This window comes from Panulirus ornatus, chromosome 11 (assembly GCF_036320965.1).
Source record: "Panulirus ornatus isolate Po-2019 chromosome 11, ASM3632096v1, whole genome shotgun sequence".
NCBI lineage: Eukaryota > Metazoa > Arthropoda > Malacostraca > Decapoda > Palinuridae > Panulirus > Panulirus ornatus.
The window spans coordinates 35,529,196-35,549,379 of NC_092234.1; the positions used below are offsets into that span (position 1 = coordinate 35,529,196).

General features: G+C 40.8%; 1 protein-coding gene across 3 annotated transcripts in view; it reads right to left on the bottom strand.

Moving 5' to 3' along the window:
* Positions 1 to 20,184, bottom strand: part of LOC139751400 (protein phosphatase 1 regulatory subunit 21) — a 321,946-nt gene that overhangs the window by 146,342 nt on the left and 155,420 nt on the right. For all 3 annotated transcript variants that reach the window (XM_071666786.1, XM_071666784.1, XM_071666785.1), the window contains exon 8: positions 15,961 to 16,151. In XM_071666786.1, coding sequence (XP_071522887.1) covers positions 15,961 to 16,151 — 191 coding nt within the window. The remainder of the gene's footprint in view (positions 1 to 15,960; positions 16,152 to 20,184) is intronic.

A 20,184-nucleotide genomic window follows, 5' to 3' on the forward strand; every position in this document is an offset into this window, starting at 1 on the left:
TAGCCATCACATCTCAATGCCACACTCCATCTCTGCACACCTTTCCCTTAGTTTGCTTTCATCTCTCTTGTCACTCCATCCATATATCATCATCATCATCAACCCTGCTGAACCTAATAACCTTGCTCTTATTCACATTTACTCTCAGCTTCATCATTTCACACACTTTCCCAACTCAGTCACCAACTTCTGCAGTTTCTCACTTAAATCAGCGATAAAACCTGTATCATCAGCCAACAATAACTAACTCACTTCCCAGGCCCTCTCATCCCCAACAGACTGCATACTTGCCCCTCTCTCCAAAACTCTTGCATTTACCTCCCTAACCACCCCATCCATAAACTAATCAAACAACCATGGGAACATCACACATCTCTGCCACAGACCAACCTTCAGTGAGAACCAATCACTCTCCTCTCTTCCTACTTGTACACATGCCTGAAATCCTTGTAAAAAGCTTTTCATTGCTTCTAGCAGCTTACCTCTCACACCATATACTCTTAACATCTTCCATAAAGCAGCTCTTATCAACCATATCATCATATGCCTTCTCCAGATCCATAAATGCTACAGACAGATCCATCTGTTTTTCTAAATATTTCTCGCACATTCTTCAAAGCAAACATATGATCCGCACATCCTCTACCACTTCTGAAACCACACTACTCCTCTCCAATATGACGCTCTGTACATGCCTTTACCCTCTCAACCAATACCCTCCACGACAATTTCCCATGAATATTCAACAAACTTATGCCTCTGTAGTTTGAACGCTCACCTTTATCCCCTTTGCCTTTGTACAATGGCACTATCCATGCATTCCCCAAATTGAGGCCTCAGGCACTCCACCATGATCCATACATACATTGAATATCCCTACTAACCAATCAACAACACAGTCACCCCCTTTCTTAATAAATTCAACTGCAATACCATCCAAACCCACTGCCTTCCTGGATTTTATTTTCCACAAAGCTTTCACCACCTCTTCTCTCTTAACCAAACCATTCTCTCTGACCCCTCTCGCTTTGCACACCAACCTGTCCAAAATACCTATATCTGCCACTCTATCATCAAACACATTCAACAGACCTTCAAAATACTCACTCCATCTCCTCACTTCATCAGTACCTGTGCGCACTTCCCCCTTACCCCCTTCACCAAGTTCCCATTCACTGTCTTGCCTTACGCATGCTATTTACCTCATTCCAAAACATCTTTTTATTCTCCCTAAAGTTCAATGATACTCTCTCACCCCAACTCTCATTTGCCCTCTTTTTCAACCCTTACACCTCCCTCTTGATCTCCTCCAGCATTCTTTATATACATCTCCCAGTCATTTGCACTCCTTGTAAGTATTGTCCAAACACCTCTCTTTTCTCTTTCACTAACAACTTTACTTCTTCATCCCACCACACAGCCCTGTCTCACACCTACATGCATCCCAAAACTTTCACTTGGCTCTCTATCCACTCTTACATGCATTTGCTCCTTATAGAATACACCCTCCAACAGTTGTCCCCCTGTACCACATATCCAAAACACATCTTACAAAGCATTCCATTCGACTGTCATTTGCTTTCTCCAGATCCATAAAATCTGCATACAACTTCTTAACTTTTGCTAAATACTTTTCAAAAGTCTTCTTTACTACAACAATCTGATCCACAAATCCCCTACCTTACCTAAACACCCTTGTTCTTCACTTATTTTACATTCAGTTACTTCCATTACTCAGCCAAATAATAATCTTGCATACACTTTTCTTGGTATACTTAACAGACTTATATGTTTATTCATTATACTTAATCGCCGTCTCCTGCGTCAGCAATGTAGCGCAAGGAAACAGACGAAAGAATGGCCCAACCCACCCACACACACATGTATATACATAAACACCCACACATGCACATATACACAACTATACCATTCAATGCATACATACATATACATACACAGAGACACACACATACATATGCACACTCACACTTGCTGCCCTCATCCATTCCCGTCGCCACCCCACACACACACAAACACACACCAGCGAGGTAGTGCCAGGAAAAGGCAAAAAAGGCCACAATCGATCACACTCAGTCTCTAGCTATCACAAGTAATGCATTGAAACCACAGCTCCAATTCCAGATCCAGGCCCCACAAAACCTTCCATGGTTTACCCCAGACTCGCTACATGCCCTGGTTCAATCCATTGACAGCAAGTCTGCCCTGGTATACCACATCGTTCCAATTCACTCTATTCCTTGCATGCTTTTCACCCTCCTGTACGTTCAGGACCCGATCACTCAAAATCTTTTTCACTCCATCCTTCAACCTCCAATCTGGTCACCCGCTTCTCCTCGTTTCCACTACCTCTGATGTATATATCCTCTTTGTCAATCTTTTCTCACTCATTCTCTCCATGTGACCAAACCATTTCAACACACCCTCCTCTGCTCTCTCAACAACACTCTTTTCATTACCACACATCTCTCTTACCCTTCTTTACTTACTCGATCAAACCGCCTCACGCCGCATAATGTCCTCAAACATTTCATTTCCAACACAACCACCCTCCTTCGCGCAACCCTATATAAAGCCCATGCCTCACAACCATATAACATTGTTGGAACTACTATTCCTTCAAACATATCCATTTTTGCTCTCCATGATAACATTCTCGCCTTCTACACATTCTTCAGCACTCCCGAACCTTAGCCCTCTCCCCCACCTTGAGACTCACTTCCACTTCCATGGTTCCATCTGCTGCTAAAGCCACTCCTCTAGTTTTTCTCCATTCAAACTTACCTCCCAATTCACTTGTCCCTCAACTCTACTGAACCAAATAACTTTACTCTTATTCATATCTACTCTAAACTTTTCTCTTTCACACACTTTACCAAACTCAGTCACCAGCTTCAGTTTCTCACTCGAATCAGCCACCAGTGCTGTATCATCAGCGAACAACAAATGACTCATTTCCCAAGCCCTCTCATCCACAACAGACTGTATACTTGCCCCTCTCTCCAAAACTCTTGCATTCATCTCCCTAACAACCCCATCCATAAACAAATTAAACAACCAGGGAGACATCAAGCACCCCTGCCGCAAACCAACATTCACTGGGAACCAATCACTTTCCTCTCTTCCTACTCATACACATGCCTTACATCCTTGATAAAAACTTTTCACTGTTTTTAGCAACTTACCTCCCTCACCATATACTCTTAATACCTTCTACAAAGCATCTCTATCAACCCTATCATATGCCTTCTCCAGATCCATAAATGCTACATACAAATCCATCTGGTTTTCTAAGTATTTCTCACATACATTCTCCAAAGCAAACATCTGATCCACACATCCACTACAACTTCTGAAACCACACTGCTCTTCCCCAATCTGATGCTCTGTCCATGCCCTTACCCTCTTAATCAATACCCTCCTATATAATTTCCCGGGAATACTCAACAAACTTATACCTCTGTAATTTGAACATTAAACTTTATCCCCATTGCCTTTGTACAATGGCATTATGCATGCATTCCACCAATCCTCAAGCACTCCACCGTGAACCATACATATGTTGAATATCCTTAGCAACCAATCAACAACACAGTCACCCTTTTTTAATAAAATCCACGACAATACCATCCAAACCTGCCACCTTGCCGGCTTTCATCTTCCACAAAGCTTTCACTACCTCTTCTCTGTTTACCAAATCATTCTCCCTAACCCTCTCACTTCACACACTACTTCGACCAAAACACCCTATATCTGCCACTCTATCATCAAACACATTCAACAAACTTTCAAAATACTCACTCTATCTCCTTCTCACTTCACCACTATTTGTTATTGCCTCCCCCATTAGCCCCTTCACCGATGTTCCCATTTGTTCTCTTGTCTTACACACTTTCTTTACCTCCTTCCAAAACATCCTTTTATTCTCCCTAAAATTTAATGATACTCTCTCACCTCAACTCTCATTTGCCCTCTTTTTCACCTCTTGCACCTTTCTTGTGACCTCCTGCTGCTTTCTTTTATACATCTCCCAGTCATTTGCACTACTTCCCTGCAAAAATCGCCCACTACTTGTTATTACCTCCCCCATTAGCCCCCTTCACTGATGTTCCCATTTGTTCTCTTGTCTTGCACACTTTCTTTACCTCCTTCCAAAACATCCTTTCATTCTCCCTAAAATTTAATGATACCCTCTCACCTCAACTCTCACTTGCCCTCTTTTTCACCTCTTGCACCTTTCTTGTGACCTCCTGCTGCTTTCTTTTATACATCTCCCACTCATTTGCACTACTTCCCTGCAAAAATCGCCCAAACACCTCTCTCTTCTCTTTCACTAACAATCTTACTTATTCATCCTACCAATCACTACCCTTTCTAATCTGCCCATCTCCCACCTTTCTCATGTCTCAAGCATCTTTTGCACAAGCCATCATTGCTTCCCTAAATACATCCCATTCCTCCCCCACTCCCCTTACATCCTTTGCTCTCACCTTTTGCCATTCTGCACTCAATCTCTCCTGGTACTTCCTCACACAAGTCTCCTTTCCAAGCTCACTTACTCTCACTACTCTCTTCACCCCAACATTCTCTCTTCAATTCTGAAAACCTCTACAAATCTTCACTTGGCCTCCACAAGATAATAATCAGACATCCCTCCAGCTGCCCCTCTTAGCACATCAACATCCAAAAGTCTCTCTTTCACATGCCTATCAATTAACACATAATCCAATAACGCTCTCCTACTTGCATATGTATACTTATGTATATCTCACCTTTTTAAACCAAACTTATTCCCCAGTAATTTCCACATACATCCTCTGAACCTTTTCATATGAATAAAGGAACAATAACAGTTTCGCCCAATCCTCAGGCACATTTCAGACGTAATCCCATCCACTCCAGGTGCCTTTCCTACCTTCAGCCTCATTACTGCCCTTCTTACCTCCCTCTTTGCAATAGGCCCCTGCACTTGTATCCTCTTCCTTCCCTCCTCCATAGCCATGCATGTAACAACTACTGCCTCCCCTTCTCCCACATTCATTAGTTCTTCAAATACTCTTTCTATCTTCCTTTCACTTCCTCCTTTTGATTCAGCAACTCCTCTTCCTTACTTCTTACATGAACAATTCCACTCTTACATACACCGCTTTCCTTTTTCACCTCCTTCCAGCAAAGTTTCTTATTATCCTAAAACTCTTCACTTAACTTTCTCCTAAAATCTTCACCTACTCTCTTTGTTTTCCTTTACCAGCTTCTTAACATTCCAATTACACACACTGTATTCTTCCCTCCTTTGCTGAACTTCCACTGGTACATTCCTACTGAGCAATCTACCATATGCCTTTTGCTTCCCTTCCACAGCATTTCTGATCTCTTCTGTCCACCATGCATTGCCCTTTTTATTCCTGTATCTCACTACCTTGTTTCCTATACTGATTCTACAACCTTTACTAGTATTTCTCTAAATATTTTAAACACCCCATTCACACGACTGCATTCCTACATTCACTGCACTTTCATCAACACTTTCAGTTACCTTCTTTTCATACTCCTCCCTGCATTTTTCCTGATTCATCTCTTCACTTGCCAACACTTTTTACCTCATCATTCTTCCTTACACCATACCTCCACTTCTCCCTGATCCTCATCTCCACCATAACCACGAAATGGTCAGTCTCCAAAGAATCCTTTCACGACTCTAGTATCCAGCAAAGATTTTCTCAATCTTTCATCCAATGTCACATAGTAAATCAAAGCTTTTTGTTCTCTTCCAACATACCTCATCCATGTATATCTGTAGATCATCTTGTGCTGAAAGATGGTGTTTGCAAGGAATAAAACCCTCTCAGCATAAATACCCACAAGATAGCTTCCATCCTCATTTACTCCAGGCACTTTCCATTTACCAATTATCTCACCAATTCCATCATATCCCACTTTTGCATTCATTTCACCCAATACGACTATGTTTCTCTCATTCTCAAAATCGTTTAAACAGTCATTCAAATTCCTCCTGAAAAGCTTCATTTCAGCCTTACCTCATACAGTCTTAATATTCACAGGTGCATATACACACCCATACATATTTCACAATCCTAATCCTTCCTTTCACCTGCACTATTCTTCATCCTTTCCATCCACTCTCTGTAAAACCCTCCAATACTCTTGGTGACAGCAGAATTGCACATCCTTCTTTCCCTCTTCCCCAATAATTTTTCACTCATTCCCATCCATACCACACCTCCCATAACTTGCATTCATCATTCCATTTGCACTCCACACAAACTGCATGAGGATATGGGTTTCCCAAATCTTTAACACATCCATGCTAGAACTTTTACACCTCTCCACAATCTCTTTCCTTTTATTCTCCCCAGTCATCCTACTCACATTCAGAATCATCACCCTCATTAGCTTGTTCCTTTTAACCCTTAACATAACAGATAGACTGCAGTGCCACTTCTTGGCCTTTAGTGCCTCACCCTTGACAGGTCTTTGGCAGAGGGCAACTTCAGTGCAGTGTTTCCAGAGGCAGCAAGGCTCAAAACTTTTCAAAACAAAGTAATAGCACACCTCAGGAGCCTGTCCAAATCTAAAACTATAACCCTGATGTAATTGGGCAATGCTTTCCCCTTTAGTTCTGCTCCTGAAGGTTGTACCGACGAGGTCACCATGAGAAGGTAGGGTGAGTCTCCGTTACTCCAGAAAACTAGAGTACCCCTCAAGGTGCTGAAACTCAATACCTTTCCCAATTCCAAGCTTCTTTACTTTCCACAGTAGCAACACCTCCTACCTCAACAGATAGACTGCAGTGCCACTTCTTGGCCTTTAGTGCCTCACCCTTGACAGGTCTTTGGCAGAGGGCAACTTCAGTGCAGTGTTTCCAGAGGCAGCAAGGCTCAAAACTTTTCAAAACAAAGTAATAGCACACCTCAGGAGCCTGTCCAAATCTAAAACTATAACCCTGATGTAATTGGGCAATGCTTTCCCCTTTAGTTCTGCCCCTGAAGGTTGTACTGACGAGGTCACCATGAGAAGGTAGGGTGAGTCTCCGTTACTCCAGAAAACTAGAGTACCCCTCAAGGTGCTGAAACTCAATACCTTTCCCAATTCCAAGCTTCTTTACTTTCCACAGTAGCAACACCTCCTACCTCAACAGATAGACTGCAGTGCCACTTCTTGGCCTTTAGTGCCTCACCCTTGACAGGTCTTTGGCAGAGGGCAACTTCAGTGCAGTGTTTCCAGAGGCAGCAAGGCTCAAAACTTTTCAAAACAAAGTAATAGCACACCTCAGGAGCCTGTCCAAATCTAAAACTATAACCCTGATGTAATTGGGCAATGCTTTCCCCTTTAGTTCTGCCCCTGAAGGTTGTACTGACGAGGTCACCATGAGAAGGGAGGGTGAGTCTCCGTTACTCCAGAAAACTAGAGTACCCCTCAAGGTGCTGAAACTCAATACCTTTCCCAATTCCAAGCTTCTTTACTTTCCACAGTAGCAACACCTCCTACCTCAATTCTTACTGTGCATTCATTCCCTGTAAGTACTACTTATACAACCTTCTCTTCTCTTTCAATTGCAACATTATTTCATCTCACCACTCAGTACCCTTTCTCACCAGCAGACTTTCCACCTTCTCCATGCCACAAACTTCCTATGCATAAGCCAGCACTGCTTCCCAAATACTTCCCATTCCTCATCCACTCCCCTAACTTCATTTATTCCCACCTTTTTGTCTTTCTACACTTAATCTCTTCTCATATTTCTCCAAACAAACCTCTTTTCCAAGCTGAGAGGGCAAATGAGAGCTGGAGTGAGCAAGTATCCAGCAAACTTTTGGGAGAATGAGAAAATGTTTTGAAAGGAGGTGAATAGCATGGGAAAAACAAGAGAAAAGAAGGAAACAATGGTGATGGGGACAAATGAGGAGATAGTAACAGACAATGATGAGGTAAATGGAGATGGAGGAATACTTTGCAAGACTGTAGAATGTGTTTGATAATAAGGTGGCAGATGTACAGTGTTTGGGTTGGGGAGGTATGCTAAGTGAGTGATTTGGTGAAAAGAGAAAAGGTGCTGAAAGCCTTGTGTTAGATGAAAGGTGGCAAGGAAGCTGGATTGCAGTTGTTGATTGCTTAGTCAGGATTTTTAACATTAGTATGGATTTTGATGTCTGAGGACCGACAGAACACATGTATAGTGCCAATGTATAAAGGCAAGGGGAGCAAAGGTGAGTGTTCAAATTACAGAGGCCTAAGTTGCAAAGTGTACCTTACTTGTACAAAAAAAAATGGTAATTCAGATGGTAGTAGTATGCACAAAGCAGCAGACTGGGGAGGAACATTGTGGTTTTAGGGGGTTAGAGGATGTGTGGATAAGGTATTTGCATTCAAGAATGTGGGTGGGAAATACTTAAAGAAACATGATTTATGTGAGTCATTTAAGGATCTGGAGAAAACACACACATAATTGACAGAAATGCTAATGTGGAAGGTGTTATGAATATATGGTATTGGAAGAAAGCTATTAGAATTGGAAAGGAGCTTTTACAAAGGGAGTAAGGCATGTGTGCAAGTAGTTCCGGGTTCTCAGCAGGGGCATGTCATATCATCATTGCTGGGTAATTTGTTTGTGGATGGGGTGGTAAGAGATGTAAATGCAATGATTTGGAGAGAGGGGCAGGAATGCAGTCTGTTAGGGTGGGGGGCCTGGGAAGTGAGTCTGTCATTGTTAGCTGATGACACAGCACTGAAGATAGACTGGCATGAGAAACTGCAGGTGGAGTTTGAGGTTGGGAAAGTGTGTGAAAAGAGAATGTTGAGAGTAAATGTTAATAAAAGCAGGGTTTTTAGGTTTAGCAGTGCAGGGTGACAGGTTGTGGGGTTTCAGCATGAATGGAGGAAAGTTAGAAGAAATGAAGAATTTTAAATTCCTGGAAGTGAACGTGGCAGTGAATGGAACCATAGAAGTTAATGAGAGCCATAGGGTGCATGGGTATTGAGTATTGAAGAATATTTCAAAAGATGTTACGATCTGGGAGGACAAAAATGGGCATGTCTGAAAACATAGTAGTCCTGATGATGTTGTATGAATTCGAGGCATGGCCTTTAGATGAAGTTATATGGAAGATGGTGAGTGTATTAGAATGTATGAGGATTGTATGTGTTATAAGGAGAGTTGATCAGTTAAATGATGAGGGATTATGAGAAAGGTGTGACAATAAGAATATAAGCTGAAGAGAGTTTGCTGAAATGGTGTGAACATATGGATGGAATGAGTGAAAAGAAGTTAACACAGAGGATATATGTTTCAGAAGTGGAGGGTAAAAGGAGAAGAGGGGGACCAAAACAGGTGAAAGGATGGCGTGAACATGATTTTCAGTGGTTGGGCATGAACATGCAGGTGGGTGAATGGCGTGCAGGGGATAAAGTGATTTGCAGTGATGCAATGTGCGGGAGATGATGCGCTGATAACGGACTTAAACAGGGACTATGAAGCACCCAGGGAAAACCACAGAAAGGCCCATGTGGCCTAGTTGTACACAGGGTGCTATGGTTTTGGTGTATTATACATAACAGTAGAAAATGGACAGGAATGAATAGGGCCTTTTCTTCATCTGTTCCTAACACTACCAGACTGATGTAGGAAAAAGTGACCAAGTATGAAGAAAAGACTTTCTAAATATTCAAAATCAAACTTATTCAGACTTCCTGACCTGACCAGTATGAAACCTGTCCTCCACTTCATTCTTATTTCACTTGATGCTCTATCAATTAAACACATTTAAACCCTAAACACCTCCAGACAGATGTCTACGCAAACAGGGTGATGCCTCTATGTGGATACTGAAGCAATAAGTTTTGCACTTCAATTTCAAAGCCATGCCCTGAACATGGTTTGGGGCTGAGGTAACTGTGCACAAAAATTTCTCCCCTCTGTGAATCATCCTCCAGACATGCTAGTAAGACCATATTTGCATGAGTTTTCTAAGAAAGAAAATGAGCAGCTTTTAGCTGGAGTAAGAAAATTAGGCAGATGATTCTGAATTATTTGATAATCACAATCTGTCTTTAGATTGCCTAGAGTGTGATTTTATGGACAATGACTCTTTTGGCAACAAAAGTTGAATGAGATGAGGCACGAAACGTTTTTCTAGCAAACTGGAGGTGCCAGTGCCTGCCTAACCTTAACAATAATGTGTCTGACCAGTGCAGCTAGTAATTCTAAAAACTTTTACAGTTCCATTGCTATCAATAAATTTTTAATGAATGACACTGATTATTCAAAGATATCTTTTTTTTTTTTTTTTTTTTTTTTTTTTTTTTTGCTGTCTCCCGCGTTTGCGAGGTAGCGCAAGGAAACAGACGAAAGAAATGGCCCAACCCACCCCCATACACATGCCTTGATTCAATCCACTGACAGCACGTCAACCCCGGTATACCACATCGCTCCAATTCACTCTATTCTTTGCCCTCCTTTCACCCTCCTGCATGTTCAGGCCCCGATCACACAAAATCTTTTTCACTCCATCTTTCCACCTCCAATTTGGTCTCCCTCTTCTCCTCGTTCCCTCCACCTCCGACACATATATCCTCTTGGTCAATCTTTCCTCACTCATTCTCTCCATGTGACCAAACCATTTCAAAACACCCTCTTCTGCTCTCTCAACCACACTCTTTTTATTTCCACACATCTCTCTTACCCTTACGTTACTTACTCGATCAAACCACCTCACACCACACATTGTCCTCAAACATCTCATTTCCAGCACATCCATCCTCCTGCGCACAGCTCTATCCATAGTCCACGCCTCGCAACCATACAACATTGTTGTAACCACTATTCCTTCAAACATACCCATTTTTGCTTTCCGAGATAATGTTCTCGACTTCCACACATTCTTCAAGGCTCCCAGACTTTTCGCCCCCTCCCCCACCCTATGATCCACTTCCGCTTCCATGGTTCCATCCGCTGCCAGATCCACTCCCAGATATCTAAAACACTTCACTTCCTCCAGTTTTTCTCCATTCAAACTCACCTCCCAATTGAATTGACCCTCAACCCTACTGTACCTAATAACCTTGCTCTTATTCACATTTACTCTTAACTTTCTTCTTTCACACACTTTACCAAACTCAGTCACCAGCTTCTGCAGTTTCTCACATGAATCAGCCACCAGCGCTGTATCATCAGCGAACAACAACTGACTCACTTCCCAAGCTCTCTCATCCCCAACAGACTTCATACTTGCCCCTCTTTCCAAAACTCTTGCATTCACCTCCCTAACAACCCCATCCATAAACAAATTAAACAACCATGGAGACATCACACACCCCTGCCGCAAACCTACATTCACTGAGAACCAATCACTTTCCTCTCTTCCTACACGTACACATGCCTTACATCCTCGATAAAAACTTTTCACTGCTTCTAACAACTTGCCTCCCACACCATATATTCTTAATACCTTCCACAGAGCATCTCTATCAACTCTATCATACGCCTTCTCCAGATCCATAAATGCTACATACAAATCCATTTGCTTTTCTAAGTATTTCTCACATACATTCTTCAAAGCAAACACCTGATCCACACATCCTCTACCACTTCTGAAACCACACTGCTCTTCCCCAATCTGATGCTCTGTACATGCCTTCACCCTCTCAATCAATACCCTCCCATATAATTTGCCAGGAATACTCAACAAACTTTTTTTTTTTTTTTTTTTTTTTTTTTTTTTTTTTTTTTTATACTTTGTCGCTGTCTCCCGCGTTTGCGAGGTAGCGCAAGGAAACAGACGAAAGAAATGGCCCAACCCCCCCCCCCATACACATGTACATACACACGTCCACACACGCAAATATACATACCTACACAGCTTTCCATGGTTTACCCCAGACGCTTCACATGCCTTGCTTCAATCCACTGACAGCACGTCAACCCCTGTATACCACATGACTCCAATTCACTCTATTTCTTGCCCTCCTTTCACCCTCCTGCATGTTCAGGCCCCGATCACACAAAATCTTTTTCACTCCATCTTTCCACCTCCAATTTGGTCTCCCTCTTCTCCTCGTTCCCTCCACCTCCGACACATATATCCTCTTGGTCAATCTCTCCTCACTCATTCTCTCCATGTGCCCAAACCATTTCAAAACACCCTCTTCTGCTCTCTCAACCACGCTCTTTTTATTTCCACACATCTCTCTTACCCTTACGTTACTTACTCGATCAAACCACCTCACACCACACATTGTCCTCAAACATCTCATTTCCAGCACATCCATCCTCCTGCGCACATCTCTATCCATAGCCCACGCCTCGCAACCATACAACATTGTTGGAACCACTATTCCCTCAAACATACCCATTTTTGCTTTCCGAGATAGTGTTCTCGACTTCCACACATTTTTCAAGGCTCCCAAAATTTTCGCCCCCTCCCCCACCCTATGATCCACTTCCGCTTCCATGGTTCCATCCGCTGACAGATCCACTCCCAGATATCTAAAACACTTCACTTCCTCCAGTTTTTCTCCATTCAAACTCACCTCCCAATTGACTTGACCCTCACCCCTACTGTACCTAATAACCTTGCTCTTATTCACATTTACTCTCAACTTTCTTCTTCCACACACTTTACCAAACTCAGTCACCAGCTTCTGCAGTTTCTCACATGAATCAGCCACCAGCGCTGTATCATCAGCGAACAACAACTGACTCACTTCCCAAGCTCTCTCATCCCCAACAGACTTCATACTTGCCCCTCTTTCCAGGACTCTTGCATTTACCTCCCTTACAACCCCATCCATAAACAAATTAAACAACCATGGAGACATCACACACCCCTGCCGCAAACCTACATTCACTGAGAACCAATCACTTTCCTCTCTTCCTACACGTACACATGCCTTACATCCTCGATAAAAACTTTTCACTGCTTCTAACAACTTGCCTCCCACACCATATATTCTTAATACCTTCCACAGAGCATCTCTATCAACTCTATCATATGCCTTCTCCAGATCCATAAATGCTACATACAAATCCATTTGCTTTTCTAAGTATTTCTCACATACATTCTTCAAAGCAAACACCTGATCCACACATCCTCTACCACTTCTGAAACCGCACTGCTCTTCCCCAATCTGATGCTCTGTACATGCCTTCACCCTCTCAATCAATACCCTCCCATATAATTTACCAGGAATACTCAACAAACTTATACCTCTGTAATTTGAGCACTCACTCTTATCCCCTTTGCCTTTGTACAATGGCACTATGCACGCATTCCGCCAATCCTCAGGCACCTCACCATGAGTCATACATACATTAAATAACCTTACCAACCAGTCAACAATACAGTCACCCCCTTTCTTAATAAATTCCACTGCAATACCATCCAAACCTGCTGCCTTGCCGGCTTTCATCTTCCGCAAAGCTTTTACTACCTCTTCTCTGTTTACCAAATCATTTTCCCTAACCCTCTCACTTTGCACACCACCTCGACCAAAACACCCTATATCTGCCACTCTATCATCAGACACATTCAACAAACCTTCAAAATACTCATTCCATCTCCTTCTCACATCACCGCTACTTGTTATCACCTCCCCATTTACGCCCTTCACTGAAGTTCCCATTTGCTCCCTTGTCTTACGCACCCTATTTACCTCCTTCCAGAACATCTTTTTATTTTCCCTAAAATTTACTGATAGTCTCTCACCCCAACTCTCATTTGCCCTTTTTTTCACCTCTTGCACCTTTCTCTTGACCTCCTGTCTCTTTCTTTTATACTTCTCCCACTCAATGCTCTGTACATGCCTTCACCCTCTCAATCAATACCCTCCCATATAATTTGCCAGGAATACTCAACAAACTTATACCTCTGTAATTTGAGCACTCACTCTTATCCCCTTTGCCTTTGTACAATGGCACTATGCACGCATTCCGCCAATCCTCAGGCACCTCACCATGAGTCACACATACATTAAATAACCTTACCAACCAGTCAACAATACAGTCACCCCCTTTTTTAATAAATTCCACTGCAATACCATCCAAACCTGCTGCCTTGCCGGCTTTCATCTTCCTCAAAGCTTTTACTACCTCTTCTCTGTTTACCAACTCATTTTCCCTAACCCTCGCACTTTGCACACCACCTCGACCAAAACACCCTATCTCTGCCACTCTATCATCAAACACAAAGATATCTATCATCTTTTATTTATACTCCATCACCGTCTCCCATGTCAGCAAGGTAGCGTAAGGAAACAGACAAGGAATGGCCCAACCCACCCACATACACATGTATACACATGAATGTCCAGACACGCACATATACATACATATACAATTCAACGTATACATACATATACATACACAGACATATACATATATATTCTTTCTTTCATACTATTCGCCATTTCCCGCATTAGCGAGGCAGCGTTAAGAACAGATAACTGGGCCTTTGAGGGAATATCCTCACCTGGCCCCCTTCTTTGTTCCTTCTTTTGGAAAATTTAAAAAAAAAATGAGGGGAGGATTTTCAGCCCCCCGCTCCCTTCCCTTTTAGTCGCCTTCTACGACAAGCAGGGAATACATGGGAAGTATTCTTTCTCCCCTATCCCCAGGGATACCCTATCCCTGTAAATATTCATACTTGCTGCATTCATCCATTCCCGTCGCCACCCTACCACACATGCAACAGCATTCTCCCCCCCAGCAAGATAGCACCAGGAAAAGACAAAGGCCATATTCGTTCACTGTCATGTGTAATGCAGTGAAACCACAGCTCCCTTTCTACATCCATGCCCCACAGACCTTTCCATGGTTTACGCCAGATGCTTCACATGCCCTGGTTCAATCCACTATCTATAAATGAGATAAAACAAACTAATACATTAATCAGTAAACAATATTTTGGTTTAGGTCAAATAAATAAAACAAGCACAATGGCAACTTGATACTCAGGCCTTACTCTTGCGCTTTTTAGCACACTGCGCTGAAACATCTATATAATGTCTACATGTTATCAGTGAAAGCACTGGACAAAAGATAATGAAGTTATTTTTTCACTATCATAAGAATATCTTCAAAATCAATAGGTTAAATACGTTTTCTAAGTCAAAATGATGAATTTTAGGTTTGGAAAGGATAAGTTAGAGGAACAATGAGGGGTTACCATCAATGGTGACACATCTCCACATTTATTCTAAACTGATCATATCACAACTTTCTCTGAAGACATGCACACATTCAATGAGTGAAGCTCTTTGCAGCATTCAGAACTCTTCCATCCCTACCACAGAATCAGAACTTGCCATAGCAACATTTTCATATCCATGCTCTAACTCCATCATCACAAGGATAAGTCCAAACAGAAGCAATGAAAGGATGGATTCTTTAGGAGTAAAAAGTTCTCAGACGAGGTTGTGCTCTGATGACAGAACCTCTCCAGAGTGACCTTTCACTTATGATGCAACCAAACACAGGAGGATGACAGTAAAGCCTTCTAAATCCTTAAATCCTGCATAAACTTTCATCATTTTTCCTTTAAAGTTTCTTCGCTGTCTATCAGAGTATAAAAATCTGAACTGCATATCCTCTTCCTTCCTAAATCTTCCCTGTTCTTTATCTATAGAGTTAATCAATTCTTTTAATATGAGCAATCACCATTCTAGAATATAACTTGCTAACTATGCCAAAATGTCACATTCCTCTATATTTTCTACAGTCACCTCCACTCCCACTAACTTCACAAAATGAAGAAATCATTGCCTTTACACAACTATTTTTACCATGCTGTTATGAACACTCTTTAAATCTGATCAGCTGAAGCTTCACTTCCAGTCTTACACACCAATCATTCTCTTACCTACGAGGATAACACCAAAAGTCTCACAAAGAATATGAGAATGTATCAGCACAGAATAAATCTTACTCACCAGTGAACCACTAATGGGAGAACTTTCCTCAGGCTAGTTCCACAGGCTGTGACTTGGTGACTCACTTGTGAGAGTCCATTCAAGGTCTCCAATGCAACAAAGCCTTCTCCTGAGGCATTATCTGAAAGCTGGTGGTACGATGTTGCTAAAGAGTGCCATGGAGAAGCTGCTGACATCAAGCTTTCTATCAACTGAAAAAACAAGATAGGAAAAGAGTTGTCATTCATGTATAGGCAGTAAATCAAATGGCTTTAGACAGATACGAAAGCAGTAAAGGAAATATCATTTCTCTGAATGATGGTTCTGTTTATGGATGACATGCATCATGCTACCCCTCTTTGATTTTTCCTATGATCTCATACTCATTAAACTTCTTTAAAAGACTTCTTTTCCATTTCCCATTATTTAGCTTTCTGCAAGTTAACTGATTTATTTTTTCCTGTGTTACTTTTACACCCCTCTTAATGGTCACTCACTACAGCCCTCACTCTATTTACACATTATATTTCTTTTTATTATCCCTGGGGATAGGGATGAAAGAATACTTTCCACATATTCACTGCATGTCATAAAAGGCGACTAAAAGGGGAGGGAGGCTGGAAATCCTCCCCTCCCATTTTTTAATTTTCCAAAAAAAGGAACAGAGAAGGGGACCAAGTGAGGATATTCCTTGTAAGGCTCAGTCCTATGGTCTTAATGCAACCTCACTAATGCAGGAAATGGCAAATATGTATGAGAAAAAAATTACAAGTACTTTAAATGTGCTTCCCCTAAGACAGCCACAGCATTTAGCCAAAATCTTTTGCAATTTTTAGTTGTGCCCTTCAAGTGGTTTCATGTCCCTAGAAATACAAATTTCATAGGTATACGAATTTTTTGGGAAGGATCACTTTTACCGCCCAGCTTTTGATAAGGAAAAGGGTGTAAATCATGTAGCCTTAAAGGATGTCAAAGCTTAGACCATACAAATCTTCCTGTATACCAATGAACAATGGATATCAACAATACAAAGAGAAATAATCTACAATAAGCTACACATAATAAGATGAATAACAGTGAACCTGAGTCCTAAAACACATCTTCGATCCTGAATAATGATATGACTTGACATGATGAAGAAGGGAGGATGGAAAGAAACTTGAAAAAATAAAAATGAATAGTTAAATTATCAAAACAGGTAATAATCTACACAAACCACAAGCTAACATAAGCCTGTATCACTCTTTAGCTTAATTATGTGATTTTTTGACAAAATAGACCCAGTTTACATGAGATTAAAAATCAGCAATACTACAAATTTCGCATAAAAAACTGCATTTTACAGGTGGTTCTGAATTTATGACATTTCAAATAAGTTTCTTAAAAGTTCTGTAAGTAAAGAATTATAACCACTCCTTGATTAAAACTTCTGTCATTCTGAGGTGTTAATGCTACATATGAGTTCCTTAAACTCTTTGAAAAAACAAAAACAATAGAAGTCAAACATAACAAAAGATTCCAAAGCTGACAAACATGCTACTGACATTACTAGGGTATGCTCCCTTATGTGAAATGTTCAAAACAAGCCTCATCTTCCTAACTTCTTGAAGCTTTGGAACAATCTACCCTTTCATGTCTTTCCCTATAAAAATAACCATGCACATTTCAAAAGGCTATCATTAGAGATTCTGTTAAGATTAAATATTTTTCATAAAATTACCACTTAAATGATAAGAAACATGAGGGGTATAATAACTAATGTGAAACAGTAGTGAGTACAGGATATGGCAGGAAGTTCTGAATCAATATTGGATGTCAATAAGTACAGTTATCCACTTAATTACAGAGAAAGCAAACAATGTATTTAAGGATATTCTGGAGAAAGCCCAACAATGAAACATTTTGCAGCAAGCACAGGTGCTCTCAAAATTTTAAGAAATATGTTGTACCACAAAGTATAAATTTAGCAGGAAGCTGTATGTGTAGCTAAAGCATATCCTGCTCTTTTACATCAATAACTGAAAACATAAAATAATCAAGTCTGTAGGTTTTTACTGTAAATGAAACTGGACTATGTATAGTTACAGTGATGTTGTGCAGCACTGATACATAAGTAATGCACTGAAAACCAACTGCTCTGCCCTCTGCTATTCTGGTTGACCAAATTTTTCTGTTTTCTTCTTGTCATCCAACAATTAGTCCTGAAGTCCATAATATGATTAACCAAAGAAAGATAAGTGCATCCGGAACTCCAGAATAAAGATGTAAATGAGAACAATACCCTATGAAATTAGCACAAACATTCCAAAGTTGGTGACCACGCTCCTAACATTGCTAGGTACACTATCTTTCCCTAACAAGTGTGAGGACTATCAGTGAAGACTATGATAAGATCAAAGAATTCTAAAAACTGCAGATAATTTGCCTGTTACTCAAATGACTGGAAATAGAAGTGGAATAATGAATAACAGTTACTGAGTATTTGGCTGGATAATCAGCAGCAACAGCAAATGCCTGTGAGCGTGCACTTAATTACGGAGAAAGCAAAGACCTCGTTTGAGGATATGACGAGGGAATCTGGAGGAAGCTCAACAAGAGAGCCTTTCGTTGCAAGCCATGTGTAGTTTGAAAATTTCAGGAAATGTGCTACACTGTACTGTTTGTGGGGATATACCAAGTGCAGAAGTAAGGACAGCAGCCTAAGTATTTCTTGACATTCTTATGGAAATAATTGAGGAAGGTGATTATTTAGCCAAGCAGCTTTTGAAATGCCCAAACTCTAAGGCCCTGAAAACTTTAAATGGTGCTCTAAGAATTGCTTACTAAACATTTGGAGGGCAAAAAGGAAAGCCTGGGTAACTATGGCATATGAGGACTGATTTAGAAATATTTTTGCCATTCTGTACAACTTTACTGCACTTAGAATGATCTGAAAATAGGGCTTTGAAGCAAGAAAATGTCCAAAGGAGATTTCAGAATGTAATGGTGGGGATGAACTCACCATCCACTCTTTTTTTCTTCATTATAACATCATCCCTTTCCAAAAATGTTGGGTCTGGTTGACCTAGGATGTTTGTTTGTAATTAGATTGTCAGATGGTAATTGGTCTGATATAAGCCTTCACCTGTTGGTGCTCAGTTCATTGACCTAAGAAAACCAGCATAATGACTGATAACCTGACAGGATAAGTTTTCAACTCTTCATGCTTCATCAGGGTATCAGTCTTCCTACAGGATGTCCGAGGTAGCCCAAGACCTGGCTTTTGGAGAGAGAAAAAAAGTCTGGATGGTGAACTCAGTCCTGCCAGTACAACTCAAAATATCTCTTGCTGACGCATCTTCTTGCATCCAAACAAGCAATCACAAAACAAAAGGACAATGAGCAAAATTTGCAACCCTCCGATCTCACTAACAAGGAGTAAATATGATGTCACATGTCATCTGACTTCTAAATTCTACTATGCTGGAAGGCATACAATATCTGCAACCTACACATATAAAAGGACTTGTTCAGCAAATAAAACCTGATGCATGAAAGCCTTATTCTAAGTGGTACCCATCGGATTTTCTTTTCAAAAACTACATTTTGTAATGATGTCAAAACACTATATAAAGATGGTGAAGATATTCAGGATGTCAAAATTAGGTTGCGTAGAGCTTTAGAGCTTGTGCTATCTCAGTACACCTCCATCAAAAGTCTTCCCTTAATTTTTCATTTTTTCAGACTCACTTTACCTGAGCAAATATATCCCCCAGAACTGGATTGTCAATCATGCATAATAAACCATGTAAAAATGTTTATTTACAACTGTTTTTGGACGTTAATGTGTTATCAATATTTTTCTAATTATCTGGAAATATTTTCAGCCTTGTCTATCCTTTAAAATATGTTTCCTATCTGTTGTCTGAGAATGCAATCCTTACTTATTCATTACCACAGGGAAAATCTGTTTTGATGAAAGCCATGCTTTCCAGGAATGCAGTAGTGATATTATTCATGGACTTTCTTAATATTAAACAACACATAATTCTCTAGCAACAGTTGAACTCAGAGCCACTTATGCTTTGAACTAAGACAGTTCTGGCCAATTGAAGAAATTTTGACTTTTATCAACATAAGACATCTTGGATGATTGTTGGAGTCACCTGATAGAATTCTGAAAAGGGATCATCCACAGACCATCCCTAATGCATCTGGTTCAAACTGGTCCAGTGGTTTCAAACAAGGTTTTGAAGTGAAATTTCA